The following is a 16,276-nucleotide window of genomic DNA, read 5'->3' as shown; positions in this document are numbered from 1 at the left end:
TTTCATAGATATTTGATAAGAAATTAGCTGTCACAACATACATATGCCACATAATTTCATATCCAACCTTGTCGTACGATAGAGGTCAGTTAGGGCTTGGTTGCCGCCAGGTGAGAATGAATCGAGGGCCGCTTTAGCATCGCGCGACTCGGGTGAGTAGGGTGAGTGCGTAATAAACGGGGGTATCGACTGCCCGCGCGCTCTCCCCTCCCCCTTCTTCGTCTCACCCCCTGGCCACCGAAGCTCAGGCCACTGTTAACACCGTCCAGCAATCTGGCCGTGTTGCCCGGGGCCTTGGGCGCTGGGTCAAGAGCCAATTCGGGTGGGAGTGGGCCCCTCTGGCACCAAGGCGTTCCTCTGGGCGTTTCACCAGTTTTGCTTCTCTCCGAGAACCTCAGCGAGGTGAGACAGTCATCTGAGCTCAGTTCGTCCTCACGACGCCATCACGACGCCCTCATACCACTAGGTATCTTGCATCTAGGCACACAAAATCTTCCTCTGCCATGTCGTTGGCATCAACTGAGTCTTGTCCGAAATCTGACCTCTTTTCGACCGCCACAAAAGCTGAGATCAAACGGCTCGCTGGAGATTCCTGCTGGGTGTGTCAGTCTACAGACCCTCAGATCTGCGATGTAATCGGGAAAGAAGACAAGCAGGTGCGTGATACTATTGTTGCTGGTTCGAATGGAATATGGCTAACCATGTTTGGATAGGTGGAACCTGAAAGCAAGAGGGTTAAACAGGATCCGACTAGGATGGATAAGCCCGAGGACACAGATGGCAACAGCTTCGACCACCAGCAGAACCGCGCCCGGGCTTTCAAATACGAGTGGGTTTTAGGACCCGATCTAACCATACAAGAAGCCATTTGTCGCTATGCTCCTGGATTTACTCATCATTGACGGCTTTACCAGTTCACTGCTATGCTCGAATAGCTTTGTATTCCCCAGAGCAGACTTCAATTCTACCAAGCCCTGTATAAGCTACGGCTGTTTCATCGTTCTCTCTATATAACTAGTAACTATATTGCCTGCGAAGAAAACCCCGGGTCTCGATATTTCCAAATACGGTTTGAATCACTGTGCTGACTGTGCTGTACCACTTACTTCTTAAGTGGGCCCAGAGCTCTCTTCGTCCAGCCTGGTCGAAGCATTGGACGCGTCGTATCCGTACCTAACCAGTTGCGTGTTTTGTCTTCCCCACCAAAGCATACCAAGTTGAACAAATATAGACGAGAAGATAAAGCCAGTCGCAAGAGGGAATCCAATTGGATAACGAGGTGAGTCACTCGTCCTACGAAGACCCATAGTGCTCAGGGTTCAAAACCCCTTTTAGTAGGGAATCTTGATGCCTGAATGCCTGAATTAGGACCGCTCTCTACACCGCTCTATACAGCGTATCGTAACCTCCCGCGGTCAACTTTTCTCCCATACAAATGCATGCATCCCCAATTGCTGGACTAGTTAGTTTACATGCCCCCATGTATGAAGATAAAACTTTTCCTCTTAAAATTTGGAGATGCATGCATTCGTATGGGAGTAAATGGCTTCATTTTCATCCATGAGGCTGGTAAACCACCTTGAAAATGGAGATGCATATATTTGTATAGAGGACAAAGGCTTCATTATCATACTGGAGGCTTCTAAACCATATTCAAAATCGGGGATGCATGCATTTGTATGGGATAAAAAGGCTTCATTTTCATACATAGAGAGAAGCTGGTAAACCACCCTAAAAAATCGAGATGCATGCATTTGTATGGAGGACAAAGGCTTCATTTTCATGATTGTGAAGAATTAACCTTGGAAGGTACTTCGATTACTAAGGGAAGTGTTATAGTAATTCAGGTATTTTAATTTTTCTGCCGTTGTAAAATAAGGCATTCAGGCATAAACTCCCCTAGGAAGGGGGTTTTGAACCCTGAGCACTATGGGTCTTCGTAGCCGGTTAGTAATTAACCGGATTTCCAACGTTGACCCTCGGGAGTCGTGCCAAGTTGATAGAAACTCCATAGACCGGAACACGTCATAATAATGTAAAGCATTAGTTATCAATCACCTAGATCGACCGCATATAGTTACTGAAGGTCATCTTCGTAAGAAACCAACTTTGTCTACTAGATAAATCACTTTTTCTTTTCTCTTCAAAAGAAACCTTTGTCTCCGAAAAGCTACCGTATCCTATATCAAGCTTTATAATGTCAAGTCGGAGTAAGTGCTTACAGCAATTGTCTCCTATAGCTCTACTAAAAATAACAATTAGATTATAATTGGGCTTGGGGTCCTCTTAGAGTATATTCGTTCTTTGCTTGATCTGATGGTACATATATGTTTGCTGATTCTTCGCAGATTAAGGGCGAACTCGACCCTACGTCAACTGAGTTTTCAGCTGAATACTCTATTAATGAGAATTCCTATAGAGAGAAGATTATTGGAAGGAAGTCTACCTCGCTTCTTAGTGGCGAACCATTCGTTTACTCCGGGGAGGAAGGTACATTTACATCCACGTTACATTTGCAGGGAACAGCAATTATGGCCCATGTTGAAGGAGATATCTATAACACAACCCTAGCTATTATTGAGAAAATTGGCGATCTTTAACTTGAATCATGAAACAGATTGTTCATATCTATTCTTACGAACTAAATGTAGGGGTCAACACCCTTGGCCTGTTGCTGTAATCCCATGAACTAACTAACCTTGGAATGAATTAATCAATCATGAATCGTTATTATACAAGGTAGGGCCCATACTATTCCCTTAAGAGCTCTCGTTATAATAGGTTGGGGCCACTTCACACTTGGTTATATAGCCCCATATTTCGAGACACTGCATCTAAACAATTACGATTGCGGCTATTTCATCTTGCGGTAACCGACAAATCGGTGCGCATTGTGTATCCTTTGTTTGATTGGAGGGCCCTATTTTGGACTGATCCTGGGTCTATAGTTCATCCCTAATACCAAGTCTCATCAACTGTCCTACCTCGCCTCTGCGCAGGTTCACTGCCGGGTACATAGATGTCTTCGAACAAAATATCGAGACTTGCCTCCGGAGCGGGCATCTGCTGGGCATGTTCGACTTCGTCTTTGATGGTCGTTTTCACTTCCTTTTCCATAGCCTTGGCTTCATCTTCCGTCATTATGCCCCAGTCCACCAACCTCGTCTTCAAGTATGTAAGTGGATCATTTGCACGATTTTTTCGCATTTCCTCTCGAGTACGGTAGGCAATTCCAGGGTCGGACATAGAGTGACCGGCGAATCGATAAGTGACATACTCATAGACGAGGGGGCCATTGCCCCTTTTGACGAAATCACGCCCATGTTTGACTGCAGCCATTACGGCTAGAACGTCCATCCCATCTACCCGAAGACCAGGGATGTAATGACCCCGTTTATAGTACTCCGTCATGGCAGAAGCTCTTTCGGCAGACGTCCCCATTCCATACTTGTTGTCTATTCGCCTTGCAGTCAGAGGGATGAAATCAGCTAGGAAAAATAGCACAGACTTACTCTCGCAGCCGAACATGACAGGCAGATTCCACAACTTCGCCATATTGAAAGATTCGTGAACCTGTCCTTGGTTCGCAGCTCCATCTCCATACAGATTAATTGTGACATTGCCTGTCTCGTCATACTGCTGGGCAAACGCTATGCCAGCCCCCAGTGGCACATTCGCACCTACGATGCCATTTCCGCCAAAGAAGCTTTTGGAGTACATGTGCATCGATCCACCTTTCCCATGCGCTATCCCATCCCGGCGACCGAGCAGTTCGCCGATGATTGATCTGATCGTACCGCCGCGCATATACGTGAACCCGTGAGAGCGGTATGCAGTGATAAGTTTGTCTTCTTTGCTAATTGCGTGCTCGATCCCGACTGCAACTGCCTCTTGTCCAGTCGACAGGTGACAGAAGCCACGGATCTTTCTCTCTTTGTACAATTGATCGGCAGCTAGCTCCATGCGCCTAAGACATATCAGCATACGTAAGTGAGCAGGCTCTACCCCAGTACGAACCTTATTGTTGTCATGTCACGATAAAGCTGCTTGAGTTGGTTTTTCGTTGTCTCGACAGAATATGGCGGCGGATCGAAATTGTATGTTCGAAAGCTCTCTTCCGCAATTGGTATTGTGAAAGGCGTATCATTTTCCTGGCCCCAGCCCAAGTTAGCTTCAACGTTGTCCCTAATTTACAGCGATCGAGTTCTGACTGCAGGTATGCTCCCGGGGTTTGCGGCTTGCGCAAACCCACGCTGCTCGACACGTAGAGACCGGATGAAGGTAGGTCTGCGAGCTCCAAAAGGCAGGAACTTTGCTCTGATTGTGGCTGGCATGACGATAGTGGGAATGAGCTCAATGAGCCGAACAATATCGTTAAATCGTGTGGTTAAATTATATCATTAGATTATTAACGATATCACTAACGCTACTTTTCTGTTGAATGTTAAAGACAATCAAGTTTTACTCAACGAAATTGCTTCGTACTCCGTTGTATTCCATCTGATGCAATTGTGAAATCAGATATTGATGTCAGGGAGATGACATGACGTCAGTCGTAGAGGACCGCCAGATCTCGGAAATCAATAAGAGGGCAGATAACTAATATCTAACCTAAGTTCGAAAGAAACTCTTCACACTTCATTAATCTAGTATCTCTCGGAAATATGGGAGACATGGTTGATTTTCCGACAACCAAAGCCATGTTAGTTGTATATGAAAAGCTCGTAAGAGGTAAATGAGAATTGAGAGGTAGGTGAAGCTTAAAAACGCTTTAATGAGTACTACTTAAGAAGCAGATGCTTTAGACAAAGCTCAAGCTTACAGAAAAGCTTTAATGAAGCGCTTACAGGTGAGCTATAGTATATAAAATCCGACTTCTTATAGAGTGGAGCCGGGCTTATACCGTATTAAATACAGATATAAAGACATGTATAGCATTCATGGGAGACAAGAATAATACTATAAAAAATATTATAGATATGAAAATCCTAGTTATATACTATAGAAAGTGATAAATTAGATTGTCCCTGTCTTTTTCATGCATATAATGCCCCTATTTATGTACTTCTTTTTCGTATACCCCTAGTATGATAAATTACAAAGAAATAGTGAGAATCCATAACAAGAAGCAAAAACGGACTGGAAGAAGGCTAGATTGGAATGTCGAGACGCTTATTTAGTGTGATAGCCAGTTGTATACTGACGACAACAGGAGTATGATCAAACTGCAGGAGCGGTGCATCCCAATTAGGGTTAGGAAACTAACTGGGATTTTCAACATGCTTTACCTAGCTCTGAGGAAATGAAGGAGGATGTGACGCAAGCCACAGCTTTCTTCTGAGGTTATGCATCTAAACGTCATACGGGTTCAAGTTTCTAGAATCGTAAGTGTAATTATCATAGATTTACAGGATTCATCCTCAGAATGCTTATATATTCCAGCTGAAGGAACAAGCGAGACACCAACCCTGATATATCCTCAAAATCGATCGTGCTTTCACTGTCTATGTGTGTGAACGTGTGAAACTACTATTCACCAAAAATGACCACGGAATCTCTGAATGCGTCCCCTTTCTACGCCTATATTGTTAATGTTGGTTCTTCATAAGATATTTACCCCCGCACAAGTTGAGGCTAACTGTAATTAAGACCACAGATAGGGACACATGGAGGTCTTTAATTACATTTGCTAGCTTTGAATTGGCAAATGCGTGGTGGAGAGCCATCCAAGAAGCCTCCTCTAAGCGCGAATATGCATCATTCCGTCGGCTCTCCCCCCATCTGTTTACTTATAGCAAAAATGATCTGGGAGATCAAGCCGCCAAATGTCTCAACGATAATGAACCTACCAGCTCATTCAGGGGTAAAATGTTCTTTACGTATTTACCGGACCTTGGGACTGGGGACCGGCCCCGACTCTGGCCACTTCCTTCATTGCCTCAGAGGGACCCTATCAGTGGTCATACGTCAGTCTACGTGTCTTTCTCAAGCGGAGAGTTCAGAAGGCTAATTGACCTGACAGATTCTTTATCCGAAGCAAGGCGACACCACATCTATACTGGTACGCAAAGAACAATCGAGTCGGCGCATCTGCTACGGCGCGTACAGCCTTTGTCATCGAAAAAGCCGACGACGACCGTCGACAGTGCCATTTCCCCGATTATCCGGTCGTCTTGATAAGTAAAGATCGTATCAGGATTTCTCCGGCTTTCTCTTCTGGAAATCACACTCATGTGTTCCCCGCACATGATGGCCACCTGCACATCGGAAGTGACAGTGGCAACCTCTATTTTAGGGACCTAGAAAGCGGCTTTAGCACTTGGGATTTCACTTTGGGGGCCCAGGCTCTTCTGCTCTAGCTGATGCGGCTTCACAAGTCAGTGTTTTCAGGAACAAATTTGGAGATGTCTGGGAACTGGTTTAAGTGGGATATTAGTATTGTCGGAATCCATAGTCAGAAGGTGCTGTGGGTAATGACTGTTGCGGGTTTCATGGCAATGCCAAGGGAGGTTCAATTTAAGCTTAAGCCACGAGGTGATTGGGCTTTTAATGTTATACAAAGAGGATAATTGACTTGTCGATAGTTGTCGGAGAAGTACATGGTCAATATAGCTGATCATAATACTTCCACATTGACGCAATGAAGCTGCATTGAAATGATTTAGCCGGGCAACATCTTACTATATGTGAAGATTGTCAGTGCCTGTCGGGATCGGGGGCAGAGTTACACCAGCAAAATCTGACCTTGCACCGCCAACACAGTCATAGGGCTGAACGATTGCCTTGGTGCCCAAGAATATAGGTGCATGCTAATTGTATGGAGCGCCTAGCTCTGTTTTCTTATTCGCCAGCTCAGAAGGCCCGATCGCAAAAATGGATACAACATACGTACTTGCAGGCCCTTTTCGGATTTCTACATGTAGACTAATTCTTGAGATGCAAAAACCGTCATATATCCAAGGTACAATACCACAACTGATATTAGTCGTGGTCAAGAGAACATGGGCAAAATCTGTTTGGGTGATGATCGTCACCTCGCCTCCGGCCCGAACCGACCTAGGCATCTCATCTCGTAGCTACTCAAGGGTCTAGGGAAAGGAAGACACGGCTTGGGTCAATAAATTAGCTCTCGTGAATAAGAACGGGGATAGTCTTAAGGGGGAAGGAAGGCCTACGGCAATTTTCTTGGTCGAAGATGTTTTCCCTTAACTCGGTTACTGCGTATCAGGCAAGCCCATGGCTTTTCCAAGCAAACCTAGAGTAGGCACATTTAAGGTGACGGAGACAACCATGCTGAGTCAAACGACATACTTGAGGTCTTGGTCGTGGCCCTGTCGTATTCTTCTCGGAGTATAGTTCAGTTCCCATGTGGGATATACGTGGGATATAAATATCAGCTGGGTTGCCGATTCTGAATTTCAGATTCCCAGCGAATAAATGAACCCATTCTATCATAAGCTACTGGTTCACGAACAGGGTGAAAATAATGCAATTGACCCAAAAAAAAAAAAGGAATGCAGCATATTAATTGTCACAGAAAAACTGCAAATTCAGTGCTGGGCTTGCGACCAAATATGGAAAAGAAAAAAAAGAAATGGACGGGCAGCGATTCGAACGCTGGACTTTTCGCATGCAAAGCGAACACTCTACCAACTGAGTTACGCGCCCAATTGATGTAATGTATACACATTGATAGATATATATTGTAATTCCCCTATGCTGAATTTAGAGCTGGTCGACCAAGTGTTACTGAGGTTCATTCAGTTTGACGGATAACGGGGGTTGGAGATTTATTATTACTTAATTCTCACTGTTCAAATATACTCGACCCAACGCACGGTCCAACTCCCCTTGGGAGTTGGACCGCACGGGTTGAATGCAAAAACGGGTTGAATGCAAAAAACTCGATTATGTACCTTTTCTATAGGATACGCATATAAAAGGTACTTATTTTTGAAATTATTTAAAATGTGAATATCTCAACCACACCACTTCTTAACTATTAAATATATATATTGTTAGGCTACTATAGGCCATAGATTATAGTAAGGTAAGACTTTAAGTTAAAAAAGACGTCTGTTTTAGGGGAAATGCTATCCGACTCATTTTACACTAAATCTAGTAGCGTAATTTCTTTTTCTCTACTTCTAGACATTTTTTCTTAAAGATTCATCTGGTATAGAAAGTAAAGATAGTAGACTAAGTTATGAATGTTTTCACCTTCCTATAAATGAAGAACGTGGTTGAGATATTCACGTTTTAAATAATTCTAGCTTTTAAGTACCTTTTATATGCGTATCCTATAGAAAAGGTACATAATCGAGTTTTTTGCATTCAACCCGTTTTTGCATTCAACCCGTGCGGTCCAACTCCCAAGGGGAGTTGGACCGTGCGTTGGGTCGAGTATATGAAGATTGTGAAGGCAAAGGTGTGGTCTGCTAAAGTGCGCAATAATGTAATGTTTGGAGAGGGAGATCCAACAGGATGAGATGAAGCTTGTAAATCGTAGGTACGACGGCTCTAAAGTCTACAATAAGACACTACACTACAGTCTACTGGTCCTGAAGAGAAATATAAAAAGATGCCGGTTCCTATTATAGAACACATAAAAATGAAAAGATAAAAAACATCACAGAGGGTCGTATCCCATTTCCCATTTCCCGTAAGACTTAAAAATTAGCAAAAAACGAGTTGACTGAACTCATCTAATCAACCTCCTCCATGGTGCTCTCGCCGGTAGCCTCGGCAGGAGCAGCAGCCTCGGCGGCCGGAGCGGCCTCGTCCTCGTCGATGTTCAGGCCGAGGGAGACGAGCTTGTGGATGCGCTCGGAGAAGCTGGCGGGCTCCTCGATGGTGAAGCCAGAGACCAACAGGGAGGTCTCGAAGAGCAGCTGGGTGATGGACTTGACGGTGCGGTCGTTCTCGCCATCAGCCTCAACCTTCTTCTTAAGCTCCTTGATGATGGGAGACTTGGGGGAGATCTCGAAAGTCTTCTTGGAAGACATGTAAGAGGACATGGAGGTGTCACGGAGGGCCTGGGCCTTCATGATACGCTCCATGTTGGCGGACCAACCGAACTGGCCGGTACGGATGGCGCAGGGGGAGCCAACCAGCTTGGAGGAGACAACAACCTTCTCGACCTTGTCGCCGAGAACGTTCTTGAGGGCCTTGGCAAGCTCCTCGAACTCCTTCTCCTCAGTCTCGCGCTGGGTCTTCTCCTCCTCGGTCTCCTCGAGCTCGAAGTCCTTGGTGATGTCGACGAGCTTCTTGCCGTCGTACTCCTTCAGCTGGGTGAAGGCGTACTCATCAATGGGGTCAACCAGGAAGAGAACCTCGAAGTTCTTCTGCTTGAGGGTATCCAAGAAGGGAGAGTTGGCAACAGCCTTGATGGACTCGCCGGTGATGTAGTACATGTTCTTCTGGTGCTCGGGCATGCGGGTGATGTAGTCAGCGAGCGAGGTCTGCTCGTCACCGGACTTGGTAGACTGGTAACGGAGGAGCTTGGCCAGAGTGGGGCGGTTCTGGGCGTCCTCGTGGATACCGAGCTTGATGTTCTTGCTGAAGGCCTGGTAGAACTTGTCGAACTGCTCACGGTCCTCGGAGATCTCGACGAAGAGCTCAAGGGTCTTCTTGACGATGTTCTTCTTGATGACCTTCATGATCTTGTTCTGCTGGAGAGTCTCACGGGACAGGTTGAGGGGCAGGTCCTCGGAGTCGACGACACCCTTGACGAAGCTGAGCCACTCGGGGATGAGGTCAGTAGCATCGTCGGTGATGAAGACACGGCGAACGTAGAGCTTGATGTTGTTCTTGGTCTTCTTAGTCTCGAACAGGTCGAAGGGAGCGCGCTTGGGAACGAAGAGAATAGCGCGGAACTCAAGCTGACCCTCAACGGAGAAGTGCTTGACACCGAGGTGGTCCTCCCAGTCGTTGGAGAGGGACTTGTAGAAGGAGGCGTACTCCTCAGTGGTGATGTCGGCGGGGTTGCGGGTCCAGATGGGCTTGGTCTTGTTGAGCTCCTCCTCCTCGATCTTGGACTCCTTGACGGTCTTGGTCTTCTTCTCCTTCTTCTCCTCCTCCTCATCGACCTCCTCGACCTTGGGCTTCTTCTCATCATCCTCCTCCTTGGTCTCCTCGGCCTCCTCATCGGGGACCTCGGTCTCGGTCTCCTTCAGGACGTGAAGGTAGATGGGGTAGGAGATGAACTCGGAGTGCTTGCGAACAACCTCCTTGATGCGGGCCTCGTTGAGGTAGTCCATCTGCTCATCCTTCAAGTGAAGGATGATCTTGGAACCGCGGCCGAGCTGCTCGCCCTCGGTGTCCTCCTTAAGGGTGAAAGTGCCACCGGCGGCGGACTCCCAGATGTACTGCTCGTCATCGTTGTGCTTGGACACAAAGGTGACACGGTCAGCGACGAGGTAGGCAGAGTAGAAACCGACACCGAACTGGCCGATCATGGAGATATCAGCACCGGCGGACAGAGCCTCCATGAACTGCTTGGTGCCGGAGCGGGCAATTGTTCCAAGGTTGTTGATCAGATCCTAAAAGAGATGGGTATGAGTATGGGTGGACAAATAGACATAGGGAGAGAGTGATTTGACGCAACTCTCGGATCAGAGACTTACAGCCTTGGTCATACCAATACCGGTATCGCGAATGGTAAGGGTCTTGTTCTCCAGGTCGGGGATGATGTCGATGCGCAGATCCTTGTTGGAGTCGAGCTTAGAGGGGTCGGAGAGAGCCTCATAGCGGATCTTGTCGAGAGCATCGGAAGCGTTGGAGATCAACTCACGAAGGAAAATTTCCTTGTTGGAGTAGACGGTGTTAATGATCAGCGAGAGCAGCTGAGAGATCTCAGCCTGGAACTCGAAGGTCTCAGACATGATGGCGGATAGTAATTCTGAAAGACTTGAGTTAGAAATCAAATTTCTCGCAATTGAGGAATATGCAGAGAGATGCAGATGCAGAGTCTGATCAAGCGGTGGGGGGTGGGGGTGAAGTTGGAAGCGGTCTGAGAAGAACAAGGGGGATGATATCTTACAAGAAAGCAAAGTAATTAGAAAAGAAGAAGCTCTGGGGGGAGAAGAACCAAAGCAAAGAGGAGAGATGGAGAGAAAGAGTCGAAGAGGCGGGCCAGTTCCTTTTGTGTTTCCAAAAATTTCTGGTGGAGAGTTTCTACGGTGATCCAGCAACTTCCATGTCGTTCAGGCAACCCCTGCAGCTCTCTCGGTATTATTCTAGACTCTTCTGCTTTTGCTTTTACTTGCATTTTCAGAATGAACTTACTCTAATCCCCCCCAAGTTTGTAGCTTTTACCTCGTCTCTTTCTCTATATTTGGCAGTGGCCAAGCTGTGAATGCCTCAGGCATCCACACTCTAGAATCTTCCCCGGATGACTCGTCGACTCATCGCACCATTAGGTAAGCCCCAGGAGGTCCCCGGGTATCAATCTTGGTTTGGTATATACATGAGGATAACATAGTCTGTTGAAAAGAAATCTCCTAACAGGATATATTCATTGGTACATGATATAAGTACCTCAGGTTTTTATAATTTCGTTTCCAAGGCGTTAAGGCATACTAAGATATAATCAGCACATGTAGGCACACATTAGTAGGTGCATTGAGCAAGTTCTAATATAAAATCAGTAGGTATATATGGGCAGGTGCGTCAATCAAGGTCTTAGCAAGGCGATAGCAAGGCGGAAATCAATGGCCAGATAATTTCGCAACCTGAAAACCGCGGTCAATCAGATGGTCAGCTCCGACACACAAAGACCAGTCTAGGAAGTGACCGGACACCGGCATCCATGGGACATACCTAAGTAGGCTTCTTAGATACCCAGGTAGGCTTAATAGCAGGACACAAGACTGCATGTGAAGACAAAAGAGAACCTTGGAAGGAAAGTGAGAAGATGATACATCAGGGAAGGGTCGTCAAGTAAAGTATAGCGAAAGGGACTTTTAGTCGGAGTTTCATTATTCTCTAATCCATATTTGGTAGGCTCATCCCATGATACAGTTATAATTCCCCCTGAGCATATCCCATTTACACATCAGAAAGAGAACCGGTCCTCATAGCCAAGAAAATCGAAAGCAAAATACAAGAAAGACCGATGGCGCACCACCGTAAAACCCTGGAGTTTGCTATGCTAGTTAAAAAAAGATGCGATATAACGTCTTGCAAGAAAGGAGCAAGGAAGAGATCATGGCAGAAGACACTCAAAGAAAGAAATATGGTGCAAAATAAAAGAGAATCGTGAATGTCCAAGACTAAACCCGATCCCTTTAAAAAAAAAAAAAAAAAAAAAAACAGGTTAAAACACAAGTGCCCAGAGGGAAGGAAAGAGACGCAACTTTTCCAGCCAACCCGGACCAACCGCTAATATGCACTGTGACGGGAAAAAAGGGGGAGGCAATAGTCACGTAACACATGTCATTAGGAAGAGACGGGGCAAAAGAAAAAAGAGAATCAAAATCGGAGTAATACAGATCCTGGAAAGATCATCCGGCGGAGGAATGCTCACAGGAATTGCGAGAGACATGACACCGACGGTGAAGGAGAACGTAGAGGATCATCAAAATCACGTAAAAAGTGTTTAAGCGGCTTGGGCCTGGCTGGGGCGACCCTTGGCAGCAACGTTCCCACCGCGGCCACGGGGAGTGAAGCTGCCACGGCCCTCGCGCTGGAAGCCACCACGGCCCTGGCTGCCAGCGCGGTCACCACGACCACGGCCGGCACCACCTCCACGGCCGGCGGGGAAGCCATTGCTGCCGTAAGCATTGCCACGGGGGCGGCGCTCCTCAACGAGGATCTGCTCACTGCCAATCTGGTGGGGGTTGGCGGCAACGGCAGCGGTATAACCAGAGGGCTCGTTGAATTCAACAAAGGCGCAGTTCTTGGGGCGGCTGACATCGAAGTACTTCAGCTTGCCGAAACGAGCCAGGGTCTGCTTAAGCAGGCTGGCGTCGACTTTGTCGTTGACGTTCTTTATATAAGCAAGGACGGTCTCCTCAGCACGGGGCTGCGACTTCTTGTGGCCATCGCCGGCGGTCTGCCATCCGGCTTCGGTGGAAGGGGTCTCCTGGGGACGGGCAGGCTCCGCGGGGGCGGGGGTGGCAGCAGCAGGAGCGGTGGGGGCCTGAGCAGCGGGAGCAGCAGCTTTAGGGGCGGCAGGGGCGGCAGGGGCAGCCTGAGCAGGAGCAGCCTGGGCGGCCGAAGCCTTGGCGGCAGCAGCGGCCTTAGCGGCGAAAGAGGTAGTCGCAATGCTAGCCCAGGTCTTAGGGGCAGCGGGAGTGGCCGTCTCCTTCTCAGGAACCTCCTCCTTCTCGGGAGCGGGAGTGGGCTCAGGGGTGGCAGGCTTCTCCTCGTTCACAATTTCAGCCTCGACGGCAGGAACAGGAGCTGGGGTCTCCTCAATGGGAGCGCCGTTGGTCTGGGGAGCAGCCTCCTTGGGCTCCTCAACCTGACCGTTTGCCTCAACCTCCTCAAGCTTCTCATCGACCTGGGAGATAGCGGCTTCATCAACCACCTGGGGCTCCTCAGCGGGAACCTCGGCAGCGGCCGCAGGGGCTTCAGCAGGCGCAGCCGGGGCAGGCTGCTCGAGTTCTTCTTCTAGCTCTTCATACATGTATCGGAAGATATCGTTAAGAACATAGTAGCCGTTGGGCTGCTCAGCGAGGACGAAAGTCTGCACGAACTTGCGGGACGGCTCAGAGTTGTTGGAGATCTCACCGATGACTGAGACCAGGATGTTGTCGAAAGATGCCTGAGAATCAACGTTCAGGACGCGCACCTTGCAGTCCTGAAACTTCAACGAGTTGAGCTTTTCGTTGATGGCCTATGAAAGTGGGGGTGATTGGTTAGATAACTTTCACATTGAGGGATCGAATCAAGCTTACCTTACTGCCAACGGTGACGGGAACCGACTCAGCCTCAGTGCCGAAAACCAGCTGAGAGCGGCGGGAGTAGAACAGGTGAAGCTTGTCGGGGTTGCGGCTCATGGTGGTGTAGTACTGCTCGACAAAGTACCAGCCCACCTCATCTTTGGAGATCTCATTCTTCTGCTGGTCGGTGGGCGTGGCGGTTGTCGGGGTGGAGGACTGCGCGGGCTGGAAGCTGGCAGCAGTGTTCATAGTGACAGAAGCATGGTTGTAGGATTCGGGGTAACCGTGCTGGGCAGGGTAGTTGCCATTGATGGGAACCTGAGTCATGTCGGCCATGGCGTAGGATTGAGGGGTTTTATCTTCGGTTTCGGGTGGAAAATGAGATTAAAAGTAACCGAGCGCGGCAAAAATGATGGCCGATACTATAAAGGCTTTTTTTTTTTTGGGTCAAAAAGCAAGTGATGAACTGTCTAGAAAAATGGAAATGTTCGTTTCCCTCGCTTCACTGGTAAGTCATTAGTCTCGAGGTTTTGACCAAGGTTCTGACCAAGTGGTCGAATTGGATATGATAGCGGAACTCACAATGCGAAATGGAACCAATGCAAGCAATTGAAGAGGATAGAAGGAAAGCAAAAGAATCGAAATAAGAAGAGGCGCTTTGAGATTGCGGAAAAGCGGGAAGTATGGAAGAGAGAAAGAGTCGGGAGATGGGGTTTTGAGAGGAAGATGAGAGAGATCGAGAAAATGTGGGTCTCCAAGATGGACAAAGTCAGGAAATGGGAAACAAGAAAAGAGGTGGAATGAAGCTGTGGGAATTCGCCTTCGAAGAAAAGAACTTCCTTCTCTTTGACTCCGTGCGGGTTTCGTGGCTTGGCGGATGACCGCCCGGCAGAATGTGCCCCAAGTACAGGGCTTGTTTATAGCCTTTCCTCTTCATATGTAGACCTATATATAAAGAACATCCAAAAGTACATGAGTCTTACCATCTTGGCCTAAGTAAATCAAATTACTTCCTACGTCAAGGACATAGGTCGTATGAGGGACTATTCTTGTCTCGATAAGCATAGCACAACGTAGTATACAAGGATGATATTGTTAGGAATTCAATGGATATAGATGAAGTTGAGGAAAGTTCTCATGACGGCTCAAGATATGTGATAGTTAGGCAAGGAAAGAAAAGAAAATACCAGATCCGGAAGTTCATACTCAAGGAAATAATGCGCATCTCATCAAGTCAAAACGCCACAAATTGATCCAAAAAAGAGAAAAAAAAAGAGAAGAGGGGTATGATAGGACATGAAAGTATGACTGTGAAAAAGAACTGCAATCATAAGAGCCGTGTTGATAGAGGCTGGGATGTCGGAATGAAAAAGAAAAACCAGAAATAAGAAATCAGAAATAAGAAACCACAAACAAGCGAACGATCACGGTCAACCATGCAGCGACCAAAGCACATGACAAGTCCTATGTCTGCTAGATGTATCGTCGCAATCAGGGCGACTCAGTTGGCTCAGCCTTCTCAGAGAGAGGCTTGCGCATGACAGCGTCTTGGCTAGTCATTCTCCGGCCCAGAGCGCGCTCGACCTTAGCCCCGAGAGCGAGTTTGTTCAGGTTGTTCGACTTCTCCTCTGTGGGGACAAACCGCTGCTTGTTGAGAGGCTTGCTTTCGAGGCGCTCGAAGCCATCGTGGAGGTGGTACATGTCCGCGATTCTGGGGTCACCGGTGGGAAGAGTGCCGTTTGTGCGATCGGAGGCAGCCAGCGAGGGGCTTCCACTGACAGTGGAGAATCGCTTCGAGTTTCGGTTCTGCAACAACTTATAGGTTAGACTTGCTTGGTTCTCGCTAACGCGGATGCAAAGGCCCTACGGTGGGCAGATGAGGTGGATATGGACGGGGGAACTCCTACCGATTGGGCCATGATGGGACGCTCAGAGTCGAGAGAGGGCTGGCGGGCCATTTCCAGGAGGTGATATGGTTATTAAGAAGAGATTTGCACCGAAAGAGGGGTAGGGTTTCGAATTGTAGGTATATGAAGGCCTGGAATGGAATGCAGCCTGCAGGATTGACTTGTTAGCGGGTATTACTGTCAAGTGGCGATCATGAATCTCCAAGGGAGACATACTCAGAATACTTCGTCGAAGGTGTGTTGGAACCAGGCGCAAAGGTACCAATGCAGTGTACAATATAGGAGTAGAAATAGAGTCACAGAAAGGAGAAGACGAAACGGGGTGGGTCAAAGTGGTGGGGAAAGACAATGTGTGGCGGGAAAGGGGTGGAAGGGATTTTTATGGAAAGATCGACGTAATCGTAAGATGTGCAATTCAAGGCAATGAAACTTCACAAGGTGGGTATTTGTGATTATAGTAACAAATCAGAACATTGAAGTCAT

The 16,276-nt window shown here is 47.5% G+C and overlaps 5 protein-coding genes across 5 annotated transcripts; 1 reads left to right on the top strand and 4 right to left on the bottom strand.

Moving 5' to 3' along the window:
* Positions 1 to 503: 503 nt before the first annotated feature.
* Positions 504 to 902, top strand: N7489_007879 (uncharacterized protein; the record flags this gene model as incomplete). Its single annotated transcript, XM_056713629.1, has 2 exons — positions 504 to 656; positions 714 to 902. The coding sequence occupies 2 exons, from the start codon at positions 504 to 506 to the stop codon at positions 900 to 902; spliced, it is 342 nt and encodes a 113-aa protein (XP_056567344.1).
* A 2,053-nt stretch (positions 903 to 2,955) lies between these two features.
* N7489_007878 (uncharacterized protein) lies at positions 2,956 to 4,334 on the bottom strand (the record flags this gene model as incomplete). Its single annotated transcript, XM_056713628.1, has 4 exons — positions 2,956 to 3,455; positions 3,513 to 3,967; positions 4,018 to 4,185; positions 4,249 to 4,334. The coding sequence occupies 4 exons, from the start codon at positions 4,332 to 4,334 to the stop codon at positions 2,956 to 2,958; spliced, it is 1,209 nt and encodes a 402-aa protein (XP_056567343.1).
* Positions 4,335 to 8,705: 4,371 nt separating this feature from the next.
* On the bottom strand, positions 8,706 to 10,883 carry hsp90 (chaperone Hsp90; the record flags this gene model as incomplete). Its single annotated transcript, XM_056713627.1, has 2 exons — positions 8,706 to 10,541; positions 10,626 to 10,883. 2 exons carry the CDS (start codon positions 10,881 to 10,883, stop codon positions 8,706 to 8,708), a joined length of 2,094 nt encoding a protein of 697 aa, XP_056567342.1.
* Positions 10,884 to 12,598: 1,715 nt separating this feature from the next.
* Positions 12,599 to 14,222, bottom strand: N7489_007876 (NTF2 and RRM domain protein; the record flags this gene model as incomplete). The annotated part of the gene is made up of 2 exons (XM_056713626.1): positions 12,599 to 13,840; positions 13,902 to 14,222. 2 exons carry the CDS (start codon positions 14,220 to 14,222, stop codon positions 12,599 to 12,601), a joined length of 1,563 nt encoding a protein of 520 aa, XP_056567341.1.
* Positions 14,223 to 15,377: 1,155 nt separating this feature from the next.
* N7489_007875 (uncharacterized protein) lies at positions 15,378 to 15,844 on the bottom strand (the record flags this gene model as incomplete). Its single annotated transcript, XM_056713625.1, has 2 exons — positions 15,378 to 15,692; positions 15,794 to 15,844. 2 exons carry the CDS (start codon positions 15,842 to 15,844, stop codon positions 15,378 to 15,380), a joined length of 366 nt encoding a protein of 121 aa, XP_056567340.1.
* Between the last annotated feature and the right edge of the window lie 432 nt (positions 15,845 to 16,276).

This window comes from Penicillium chrysogenum, assembly GCF_028827035.1.
Source record: "Penicillium chrysogenum strain IBT 35668 chromosome Unknown utg000004l_segment0_segment0, whole genome shotgun sequence".
In the NCBI taxonomy this organism is placed as follows: domain Eukaryota; kingdom Fungi; phylum Ascomycota; class Eurotiomycetes; order Eurotiales; family Aspergillaceae; genus Penicillium; species Penicillium chrysogenum.
Note: the sequence above shows the minus strand (reverse complement) of the source record. Positions and strands in the feature narration are given on the sequence as shown.